Source organism: Podarcis gaigeae (assembly GCF_964106915.1).
Source record: "Podarcis gaigeae genome assembly, chromosome: 6".
Lineage (NCBI taxonomy): Eukaryota > Metazoa > Chordata > Lepidosauria > Squamata > Lacertidae > Podarcis > Podarcis gaigeae.
The window spans coordinates 96222827-96235242 of NC_139682.1; the positions used below are offsets into that span (position 1 = coordinate 96222827).

A 12416-nucleotide genomic window follows, 5' to 3' on the forward strand; every position below is an offset into this window, starting at 1 on the left:
GGCGGGGCGGGGCCATGCAAATAAAGCCTCGCGCCCTCACGTGATCGAAGGGAGGGCGGGGCCTGCGTGCCTATATAAAGAGAGAGGCCCACACGTTGCTCTCTCTTTGCTAGGTCGCCATTGCTCGCGCTCTGCTCTCTTTTGGGGACCATGGTGAGTGTTCGGGTTTCTTCGCTATTCTTCCTTTCTCAGCCATTCCACTACAGTTGGGTTTTATGGAGCGCGCGGGTTGCCTAGGAAGTGTCGTCCCCCGCGGATGGCTCGGGGTGGCGCTGGATGGAGGCGGATGGCCGCAGAAGGCCCCCTCGGCTGCTCGGGCCTGGCCTCGTCTCTAGAATGGCCCTCAGCTCTCGCATTAGGAGGAGGAGGGGGGAAAGGCAGGAGCGACTGCCTAAATACTAGTTTTAAAATGACTAAGCAGAGGCATTTGCCTACCGGGGGAAACAGACGAGCGAGGCCCTTCTTAGGAGTAGCAAACGAAATGCAGAACCGTTGGAGGGAATGAAATCTGCACGTCGGGAGCCCGAATCGCAGGGGGGGGTCGACTTCGGTGGGGCAGATGGCGGCTTTTAACGTAGTTCTGGCAATGCCTTAACTTCGCCCTGGGCTTCTTTAGCATTAACTCAGATCAGTTTCCCACGAGGGCCGAATAGACCTCAGAAATACCTTGATTTTGATGGTGAACGGGTATTGCACCTCTGGAATAGCTAAGGAATTGTTATTTCTTGCATTTATATCTTTCCTTAGCCCCCACCCCCGACCTCAAGGCCGCGTGCATAGTGCGCCCCCCCCCCCGCCAATTGAATGCCCGCAACAACCTTGTGAGGCAGGCTGGACGGACTGGGAGTGACTGGCCCAAGATCAGGGGGGCTAGTCTGCCCCTTTAACCACTGCGCCGCACTGCTTCGCAGAAATGGCAAATGTTCTGTCCTTCCTCTATACCTAGCATTGAAATTAATTGAATGGAGCCCCCACCCCTTGCAGGCTAGTAATTCTCCACCTGCCCTAAGTATATTTTCTAGACTAATAACTTGGACAGTTGATGTAAAATAAATCTCGCTGGGGAATCCTTATTTGGAGTCTGGTAGTGGAAACCATTGTAGCAAGTCAAGTCTTTTCACAAAAGTAAAGTGAGCTGCACCAAAGGAAGCACATGGCATATTTTTAACAAAGTAATTTCCTTGTGAAGATGAGCTTTCCTTCACTGTACCTGCACATGATGATAAATGATGTTGGTAGGGACATCTGAGAGCATGATGAATACCAACATCTCTGAGCAGGATTAGGACCTGGGTATATTCAATGAGGCATTTTAAAATAGCCCTATTAGTGCAACTCAGATACTCCTATATTGCAGGTTAATTTATGGCAGCTCTAATGTGCCTTACTGAATATTGCAGGCCAGGGTTTACGCTTTGCGTGGTTTACAAGAGCCCTACAATGTTTGCCACATATATTTAAAAACCCTTTTGCTGCTGTAGCCTTGTGTTGCTTAGATTTCTGTGTTGTATGTTGGGCTGAAATGCTATTTCAGGTCAATGGCAGGGTGGTTGCTGATTTGCATTCCCAGTCAAATACCAGGTTGTTAGGGGACCCACTTGTTTTTAGAAGCATTTTAACTTCTGAGAGGTCTAACATAATTTTTTGTGTGCTTCCTTATAGGCTCAGAAGGTGAAGACAATACTATTTGCAGAGGTAACATTTTCTGTTTTGGATTAAAAGAAAACTGTTTAGGCTGTTTCAGAATGCAATATATAGCTTGCTTAAATGAGAACTAACTTTGTGCCATAATGATGACACTTATTTGCTACTCTTGATTAGAATGATGAGAATGCTCAACCACCTATAATTGAAACTGAGGCACTGAACATTTTTTAAGGGATATCTAAATTGTTTTTAAAGGTTTTGTAACATTTGCTGTTTCCTTACAGGGTTTTAGAAATGGTTTGCTACTTACAGAAGGAAGGTGTTTGGGTAAGTGTCCTACAGAAGATCAAGTAATCTGTATAAAAGCCTCTACCAGCTTTTCCTGGGAGTTTAATATACAGTGGACGCTCGGGTTGCGAATGTGATCTTTGCAACCCGCAGCGCTGTGTCTGCACACGCACGGGTTGCGATTTGGCGTTTCTGTGCATGTGTGACCGCCAAAACCTGGAAGTAACCCTTTCCGGTACTTCCGGGTGTTGGTGCATCCGCAACTCGAAAAAAATGCAACCTAAAGCATCTGTAACCCAAGTTACGACTGTAGTAGTTTTAAAGGGCGTAGTCTTAAATTGAGCTAGCTAACAGCATTAAATGCAGCTTTGGTTTTTCTATTGCAATTGAAGGATGTGTGTGATGAAAGCATAGTTCAGCAGATAATCTGTGATGAATGCAGATGTCTTTCGCTCCTATCTGATGCATCCTCGTTATTTTGATGGTACTATCATTGGTATAGTTTCTGTACGTAATGCCAAACATCAACATTCTTTGCTTGCCAATGAGAAATATGCCTATTTGCTACTTGGGGGGAAAAACATGGAACGTTTTTAGCTCAATGCATATTATCTAGTTAAAAACTACAGATGTCTACTGAGGCAACTAGTCAAACTAATGCCGTTAACAGTGTGAAAGTGTTAGGCAAAAGAGGATTTTGACTATTAAGGTCATAAATTGTAACAGGATTAAAATTTTCTTGCAGGGTCTGCATTTGCACTGTATGCTGCAATATGGCCTAGTTGCTTCTATACTATAAATTTCCACCCAGCTCCTTAGCATGGCCAAACAGGTATGTTTCATGGAAATATTTGAATGTGTAGTTATGGCAGAAAGGGAATTTTGAGCATTGGCCAGGCACCTCTCATGAACAACAGCAGCATGCTTAGGCTGCCCAAAAGTTTTCTGTTTCTCCCCACTCCGTTATATTATTACCAAGCACAGTTGGTTGCATTATGCTGTAATGGGTCAGATTATATCAGTCTTTGAACTTCTTAAAATACTCATAACACACTTTAAATCCTGTATTAAATCATCTTAAATCTCAGGTCTGCATGAATTGCAGCAATAAGAAGAGACTGGAGATTTCAGTAGCCCTTAGTGTTTGGTCCACTGTGGTTGTATTGATCCAAAGTATTATTTATCCCCAGGCATATGAGAATTTTCCAGTACATTCTTTGCTTTTCTAAATAGTGTTGGGATTTGTTGGGTAGTTTGTGTCCTGTCCGGCCTTTGTTCTCCAGAGGCTTCAAAGCAGCCATTCTATGTTGTTGCCAATGCTGTAGTCATTAGGTTATATGTAGACATTAAATCTGCTGTATATGATGCTGAATCAGGTCGCTGATCCATATGAGGATAATTGAATCAACACTGATACAGTGGTTCATTGTAGTTCTAAAAAGGAGTGAAGCTGGGTTCAAGACTAAAATCACTTATTGTCACTTTTATAGGCCTCCGTAATGCGGCTGTATTGAAGTACGAGACTTGAGTTCTGAAGCAAAAAAAGGTGGGTTAGTTACTGGGAAGTGATTCGTCAGTCAGTTCAGCCTCACTGCAATATTTGTTGAGCAGTGTGATAAAACTTGCTTAGAGAGGCTATGAAGTTCTTCAAGAATGGTCCAATGCTATTGGACTATACATTTGAAATATGGGTCCCATTTATTCCTAGCACAATTATAAATACTGCTCAGGCAGCCTGCCTAGGAGGTGCCAAAGCATCTTGGGTATAACATTGAACAATGTCTTCTAGTTATATCAGTGAAGGTGAATTTTTATAATGTGCAGTATATAATGCAAGCAGCCTGTGTGATGAGAACCAATGAAGCTGACTTAAATAATGGAGATTTGTAATTAGCTCTACCTGACTTGGGCATCTGCTTGCATCTTCCTGTTTAGCAGCTAGCTTTCTCTGGGCTGTCTTAAAGAAAACTTTCTTTCTAGGTTGTAAGGCGACTTTGAAGATCTCCTTAGAGTTACATTCCTGATAATGGTAAGTTACTATAGGACATCTACCTGATGAAATTTGTTCAGCATTGCAGTAACATCGGCAAATGTTTTGGAAGGATCAAGCAATAATGTGGGGATTAGTATGGGCTGCTTGTCAACAATTCCCTGTTAGATCTTCCAGATACGGTGGTAATAGGGGTTTTAATTTGGGTGATTTTTAATTGTTTATATAACTTTAGGCATGTTTCATAGCTTGCTCAGTACTAGACCACACATGTAACCAGTGATGATAATAGATTCCGCCAAATGACTGCTCATGAAATTAACAACATACCGTTCTATATACTGAGGTTACATTGTTCTGTGGTCATTAGTTAGGAAACTTATAGAAATACAAATGACTTTCTAGTTTCTCATTAATAGAACATGCTGTTATAAGAAGTTACAGGTTCCTTTGTGTTTGTAATCCACCCATGCCAACATTTGGTTCTGGCCAATACAGTTCTGCTTGACTTTGGACAGTTCCCTGTGGGAAGGGGTTACCAGTCAAGTCTTAAAGCAGAAGTTGCCAAAATAATGAGTTTAACGTTTTCCAGAGCCAAGCCAAGCTGGTTCCCTGTAATAAGATCCTCTGTTGCAACTTAACAAATGTTTCTTTCTCTTTAAAGTCCAAATGGTTGAGGAGTCTCCAGTTTTGAGTTATCTGCTGAAAGAGGTTAGTAAATTACAATAGTTTTGAAATCTGATGCCATAGGCTTGTGTTCTGCTTTGGGGGAGGGGCTGTAGTGCAGAGGAGAGCACGTAACTGCATGCAGAAGGTCTCGGGTTCAGTTCTTGGTGTCCAGCTTATAGGAGACTGGAAAGCTTCTAGGTTAGATGGCTCAATGGGCTGAGTTCATACAAGGCAGCTTTCGTATTTTGCGTTTTTCATTCCTTTTGAAATTCACACCACAAATTAAGTCAGGCTCTGCCTGGAAAAAGCCAATGATGTTCTAAGAGTAGTGGACAGAAAATATTTCTGACAATTGTGCGCTGAGGCTTTTTTTTTCGGGGGGTGGACAATGTAGCTGAGCAGAGACATGCCAGTGGCACTTGGCATGTCATAGTACCATGACTTACCCAAGACTTGCACTCTTTACAAAGACCTAAGGAATGAGATCATCACCCCTCTCGTACTGACCATTCCAGGGTGCACAACTACTGCCTACTGTCCTTTCTCCTATCAGACTAAATGGAGCAGATAACAGCAAAGCTTGCTAGGTTCTTGGCAGGGGCAATCAGAATAAGGGCCACTGACTACCTAAGACTAAACATCTGAATCAAAGAAGTTTCTACAGCAGTGGGAATGTGCACTTCTTAATAGGCATCTCCTTTGTGTAAGAGTACACTCAAAAACTTGGGTTGGCTCACAATGAGAACTTTGCCTTTGGTCTGATATATAAACTGATGTTTAAACTATGGCAAATATCTTCTCTTTTTTTTTAGACACAGTGGAAACTGATGGAGAGGAGCGGCCTGAGCTTCACAATACACTGGTAAGCTGTAAAAATGGCATGTATCACTGTTAAGAACCCTTCCCATGGCCCACCCACTGCCAACGGTATAAATCAAGTGTAAATGATAGAGGTGGTAGGGAACTGCAAGCTGTTGACCAGGGCCCAACTAAGTGTTAATCAAATACTGCATCTGCTGAGATTTTTGCTCAACACACACACACGGTATATTTGTACTGTTGATGATGAAATTGTATAAACCAATGGGAATCTCTCTGAAAAGAAGTGAAGAGAATTTGCACTGAAACAGTACAGAAATGGTGCTGCCTTTTAGTGCATTGCTGCTTGGGTGCACATGAGATATAACTTTCATTACAGATTAAACTGGTGAATGTTCTGGAGACCTCTGCCTGTGTGATGCAAGTGCTACACGCTCTGGATTGGGGGGAAACGAACACAACATTTTAAGCTGGTAAGCATGCATTGGTTATGTTAGAAATATATATTCAAAAACTGGACCTAAATGTTCCCCTGAGGTAGTAAAAGTATGTAAGGGACTGGAGAAGAATGGCAAGAATGAGCTGATACAGTGATGATAACATAGTTCAGCAGACTGAACTGTGGTGAAGAACTGCAACTGTCTTTCGCTCCTATCTGATGTATCTCGCTTCAGACCACAAGTATACAAGTCCCTTTTTTGGCCTTCACTTGTATTGCATGTACAGATTCTATTGTAAAACTTTAAATGTAACAACACAGCCTGTTTCTGTGGAGTTAATGATTACTGCAGTGAAATAATAGAAAAGTCCATCTGCAGAACGGGTTGATTCAGAAACTTGGGCAACTTGATTATTCCAAATCATTTAGTGGTTTTGTCCATTCTGTGTTTAAGGCATATTCCTTACCCTTTTATATATATCTCTTTCAAATGTAGGTGGTGAACATCTTGAACTAACAATTGTATGTGAAAGGTAGGTATCTATCTTATGTATCAAATGCTATATGGTGATGTGGGAATGGATATATGATGATAAACATAACCTTGAACTCTCTCTCTGACTACATGATGGAAAATATCAAGGTCTGATCTGTTCATTTGCTGGTATGTGCAGCTGTTTTATGTGGAATGCACTGGCTTGACACCCTTTCTTCTTCATCCTAGATGTGAAGTTGCAGCCTTACCCAGAAGACATTCAACTTAAAATAGTGGAAGAACCCGAATGTAAATTCTGTGACATCTGGATGTTCAATATAAGCTTTGGTTACAATAGATGTAGATTCTTCAGATGTTTGAGTCAAAATGAAAATGCCGAGCATGTGCTGCATCCTCATACCTAACAGTTTATTCAAAGAGATGGGAGAAACTGTTTAGGCAGCAGCAAGTTTTCAGTAAAGCTATCCATTTTTGGATAGGAGTAGCATAGCCACAACTGTCATTGGGAAGTAATTATTCAATGCTAATCTGTGGATGTCTGTGGTGATTGTGCTTATACTTCTATTGCTTTTTTAAAAAACCTGAGCCATCTACCCTAGGATTTCATGAGAAGGCCAAGTTATAGGGGGTGGGGGAATAATGGCCCCCTTATATGCCAAGGTGGTCTGAAGATCTCACCTGTTTGGATGTGGGGTGGCTTATAAACGTTTCTTTTGTTTGGGGGGGTGTTTCTATATTGTAAGCTCCCCTGTATTCCTTGGATGAAGGGTGGTATATACATATAATCAATAAAGGATTTAATCCAACCTCAGAACTGAATCTGCTTCTTTTTATCAGAGTTGTATAAACATAGGCAGAGTTGCTGAATGGCAATGAGATTCCATTTCTTGATGGTAAACCATACATAGAGAAGTTTGCTCTGTTGCCAGGGGCTGGACTAGATTACCCTTGTGCTTTTCTCAAAGTTAATTCTGTCACCTTTTCCCCTCTTCTATTAGACCTCTTCTGAGGTTTTTCTTAATGCACAGATGAAGGAAAGCCCTGTCTCCTTTCCCACTCACCTGATTTTGTTCACTATAATAAATTTTGTGGCTAACGCGATAAAATTACAGTAAAAAATATAATAGGGGTGAAGGGGGGGCACCAATTTAAAATACGGGATAAATGCAGCCTCATTTTAAAATAGCCGATAAATCAGGACCATAAGGGTCAGACTGGGTCCAAACCTTGGCCCTAGCTGAGACCAATCTAACCACCTTGTGACCTGCAAAATGGCATTTGTGGACCTTGAGGTCCTCTGTGGGGCATACCAGGAGGTAGTTACAAGGATCCTAGGCAGTGAAGGGCTTTAAAGGTCAAAACCAGCACCTTAAACCTAACCCTGTACTCCACCGAGCCAGTGCAGCTGGTAAAGCACTGGATGAATATGATCCCTCTGCAAGGACCAGCTTCAAGGGCAGCCCTGCGTAGAGCAAGTTACAATAATCAAGCCTGGAGGTGACTGCATGGATCACTGGCCAGGCCAGATCAGGGTGAGAAAGGAAGGGACCAACTGCTTAATACGGCAGAGATGGAAAAATGGCACTTTTGCTGTGGCTGCAACTTGCACCTCCATGGAAAGGGAGGCGTAGGTTACACCCACACTTTACAAGAGGTGCTGGCACTAACAGCCCTCATAAGAGATGAGAGTTGGCGTCCTGACCCACCCAGAGGACCCCTGTCTTTGAAGGATTGAACTTCAACTGGCTCCCACGCAGCCATCCAGCCACAGCTGGTCAGTGTGTCCGGAGCCCAGTCAGTGTGGCTGTCCATCAACAGAAAGCTGAGTGTCAGCGTATTTATGACAACCCAGCCCAAAGCTCCAGACAATTTGGGCAAGGGGGTGCATAAAGATAATAAAAAGCATCAGGGAAAGGATTGTGCCCTGCGGGACTCCACACACCAAGGCGTGCTGTGGCAACAACTCCCTAGTGCCACCCTCTGTCCCCGCTGGCAAGGCGGTGGTCCAGAAGTTGGTGATCAACCACGTTGAAGGCTGCTGACAGATCTAAGAGAATCAACAGTCCCGACCAGCCTCGGCCCAGCTGTCTGGAAATCATCTGTTAGGGCGACCAAAGCCGTCTGAGTCTCATAATCAGGGCGAAAGCCGGACTGAAATGCATCCAGAGCCCATGTTTCATCCAGAACATCCAAGATGTTCAGCAACCACTCACTCAATTACCTTACCCAGGTACAGAAGATTTGAAACCAGGTAGTAATTGGATAGATCTAAAGGATCTATAGATTTTTTTTTTTAAGAGCAGACACACCACTGCTTACTTCAACTCCCCTGGGAAAGTCCCCGGGCCAAGGGACTGATTGATAATCTCACTCAGGGGGCCTGCACCTCGTCTGGACACGCTCTAATCAGCCATGACGGGCACGGGTCAAGGGGGCAGCTCGGAGAAATCTGTCTACATTGGCAGGGGGTATCCGATTGAAGTGGTCCAATACTGGACCTGAGGACAGTCGAGAAGCCTCCAATTCGGTTACTGTATCCAAATTGGAAGGGAGATCACAGCGGAGCAGCAAGACTCTCCGCAAAAAAGCTTGCAAATGCCTCACACCTGTGGGTCAAATTCGTATTTAAATTTGGCTGTTCCTTTAGAGTTGTAATGACCTAATTATTCTAAAAAGTTGCGCTGGGCGAGATCTAGCAGTTTATTATGGTTTATTATGTTCTGATGCCCTACTTACACCCCCCCCCCCCATTGTCTTGCTACTGAAGCAGCTGAGCCTGCCTCACAGTATTTTGAGGATAAAAGGTGAGTACTCATGTATGGCACCTTGAGGTGGGATCTAAAAGTAATTAGAAAAATAGCTTCCTAAACACTTCTGAGAGTGTGAAGCACTCCCATTTTCCCATCAAAAGTAAGTACCGGAGACCATCTTAACAGTTCCAAAAATCCAATGGGTCCACCACTGGATGTTTTACTCTTCATTTCTGTCATGTACAGTAGTCAGTTACTTTTCATTTTCACTCCTGGCATGGGCTCTGCAATCTTGACATGGTATGGTTCAAGCTCTTCTGGGGCAATGTAATCTGGAGAATTGCACATCAGGTCTCTTCCCTTGAACGATTTGGGGAAGGCAATGACATCTCGGATACTTGCAGCTCCTACTAGAAGGCAAATCAGCCTGTCAAGTCCTGAAAGACAGACACTGAATATTAGTGGCAGCATCAAATTTCAAAGGGCATTGGAAAGATTAGTCTGGCTGTGAGGCCATTCTTCCATAGCACCAAAACCTTTCCATGACCAATATATATTGGGCATGCAAACGATAATGCTAAATAAAATGACTCGAGTATAATAATGTTTGATTTTGTCACCAGATCATTTGGAGCACATTTGGAACTGTTTGTTTCAAACAGACTGGAAGTGTGGATTAACATATGTAGATATTGTTTTCATTGTTCTTTGTGTGAGGGCTTTCCCTTCCAGGATGGCTGTTGGCTGCAGTTCTATTCAGGAGATTCAGAAAGTGGTTTTGCTTGCACTTGGAGTCTAACTAGCAAACATATTTGAGGTGCAGATTAAATGACTGAGGGCTTTTGCAGCAATGTGCTGATCTAGAGCACTTGGATTATGTGCTAATTTTCCCAAGGTGTAGAATCTGCAATCAGACTTTTTTTTAAAAAAAGAGTACCTTGCATGTATAATACACTGTTTTGCGTTAAAATGGCGACATCCTTTTCTGAACTGCTAAGGAGCTGCAATAAATGGACCTTTGTTCTATTTAAAATTTTATGGCTAGTTCTGCTAGATGACTTTGATGTGTGTGCGTGCACGCACACACACACACACACGTGCCCAGGTAATAAAATAACCCACAGCGAAATCAGATTGCCACAAATGCTGCTCATCCAAACATGTTTTTCTTAGGGACTGCAACTGGGGCAGGGGTGGAAGGCTAGATTAATTCAGGAACTGTTAGTTTAGTCACTCCAGCATCAGGGTATGTGTAATGTACCAATGGAAAGTAATATTAGTGTTGATGGTCAGTGTTAATTGTGATTCAAGTAAAAGCAGATACTGACCTAATGCTATTCCTCCATGGGGAGGGGCGCCACTGTCCAGTGCTTCTAGCAGATGAGAAAGCAGCTCTGTGTCCTCCTAGAAAAAAGCAAGTATTAATAACCAGCATGACTTAAAGGGCCAGATTTGGTAAACCTGCTTTCTAATCCCTGCTCCCCCCCCTTCCGTGAGCATGTGTGGTTCAGCTCAGATTTTCTCAGTCTAAGTGTGAAACACAGGGAATTCACTTGTGAGCTGCAATCTGCATAGTCCTCTTCTCCCTCTTCTGATGAAGCAGGCTGCTGCCGAACAAGAACCATTGTGCAACAACTAAGCACGCAGACTAGCTGGTTGATACCATCATATATTGGTTGAAACTCGCTGTGAAATCCAATAGGATGAGGAGCAGTGTATGATTGAATGTTTTAAATAATATGCAGAATCACTTTTGCTATTACCTTCAGCACTGTCTCAAGAATGAAACGCTGCAGCTTTGCGCTGTGTATTCGAATGGAGCCACCTCCAATCTCATTACCATTAAGCACCAGATCATAGTGCTGGCCGCGGACCTGGCAAGAACAGAAAGAGAATTTGACTATATACTTTTCTTTGTACTCTTTGCATCTGTGTGAAATACAATCTCTCCTGAGAGTGCTATTGAACTAGGTGGTAATTTGCTTAGAGACAGGGTAGATTGAAATTGGGGGTCCAAAGACCTAAGTAAGTGGTAATTCCACAGTATCACACACTTTTACATTTCCCCAGTTCTACCACTGCTGCTACATTTCTAGACTACTACTGCTCAAAACACAAGGTTTATGAAAACAAACATCTATTAAAAACCAATTTTTAAATTGTAAAAACATTATCCAGCAAAAGTTAAAAACCAGTGAATTACAACAGGCCACTGCAATTAATGGGTTGAAAGCGCAGGTCATTAAAATAAATCCTATAAATCATCAGTGCATGATGCCACCTCTATTTTCCTTCAGCTGTGAGGCTGACGCATCTCTGGTTTCCTTGTATCTCTCCATGCTTCTCAGGAAGCACCTGAGTTTTCCATTTACAAACCTCTCAACAGTAGTGTTCTTGCTCCTATCTTGTAGGTAGATTCCAAAAGGGGGTGCGCTGGCAAGGATTACTATTTGGCTTCTTGGGTGTTGGGCTTACAAATTCCTATGCTGCACACTATGTAATCAATACAGGAAACTGCTTGGTAAGATCTTCTGGAGATTTGGGGGTGAAAGCTCACCACTGTGCAATGAAGTTCCTGAGTGCCTGGATGGAATCAATAAATCCAGGTAAGACAGAATTATTTAGCGATTCAGGAAGTTATGGATCCACCTGTCCTAGTTGGGGACATATCTCATTGAAAGAAAAATGGGCTGGAATGTACCAACGGCAAAAGTAAAACCAACTTAATGTTAGCTATTGAAAACTAGCTGCAATAAAAATGCTTTGAACTATGGTGAATACCAGCTCCATCAGAGACAGAAATCTGCTCAAGGGAGTGGAACAATCCTCCAAGGCTGTTTTGCCTTTCCTTTTCTAACCCTGCACGGCTTCTTTGAATATACTAAACAAAAAAACCAAAAAGGCACCAAGTCACCTTGGCAGGATCTGTATAGAGGAGGTGCTCATCAGAGGGGTGGGGGGCAGTGAAGGGATGGTGAGCTGACTCCAATTGCCTGGGGTTTTCTTCTTTCCGGAGGAAAAGGGGGAAATCCACCACCCATAGGAAATGAAAGGCAGAGGGGTTGCGAAGGGACTGGCCTCTTGCTTCCAGAAGATCAGCAGCCTCCAGGCGCAACTTTCCCAATGTAGAACACTAAAAAGAACCGGGGGGGGGGGGGCAGAGAGATAAAGACTAGCTTAAGGCGACAACAATCATATTCTACACTTTATTTTATTTAGTGAATAACAGAGGCAGATAAAATTTAGTGGATTGCATGCTTCACTTAAAACTTCTTGGATTAAACTTACATTTCTTCAAACATCAAAAAAGGTAGAAAA

The 12416-nt window shown here is 42.9% G+C and overlaps 1 protein-coding gene and 1 long non-coding RNA gene across 4 annotated transcripts in view; one reads left to right on the plus strand and one right to left on the minus strand.

Moving 5' to 3' along the window:
• The first annotated feature begins 98 nt into the window (after window positions 1–98).
• Window positions 99–7159, plus strand: LOC310846876. 2 transcript variants are annotated; one of them, XR_014565567.1, is made up of 11 exons: window positions 99–153; window positions 1663–1695; window positions 1932–1974; window positions 2681–2767; window positions 3426–3481; window positions 3916–3964; window positions 4590–4636; window positions 5407–5456; window positions 5793–5886; window positions 6349–6385; window positions 6577–7159. It is a non-coding gene; the product is annotated as an uncharacterized lncRNA (long non-coding RNA). The 2 variants fall into 2 exon arrangements; XR_014565568.1 differs by lacking the exon at window positions 3426–3481 and having other exon boundaries at window positions 100–153.
• Window positions 7160–9277: 2118 nt separating this feature from the next.
• DARS2 (aspartyl-tRNA synthetase 2, mitochondrial) overlaps window positions 9278–12416 on the minus strand; it is a 30442-nt gene continuing 27303 nt past the window's right edge. Inside the window, exons 14-17 of one of the 2 annotated variants that reach the window (XR_014565545.1) lie at window positions 12013–12231; window positions 10862–10972; window positions 10158–10502; window positions 9278–10091 (exon numbers count right to left, since the gene is read on the minus strand). Coding sequence is in view for 1 of the 2 variants with exons in the window: in XM_083743860.1 (XP_083599986.1) it covers window positions 9348–9535; window positions 10427–10502; window positions 10862–10972; window positions 12013–12231 (594 nt within the window). In the remaining variant the exon portion in view is untranslated. The remainder of the gene's footprint in view (window positions 10092–10157; window positions 10503–10861; window positions 10973–12012; window positions 12232–12416) is intronic. The other variant, XM_083743860.1, reaches the window with a different exon arrangement.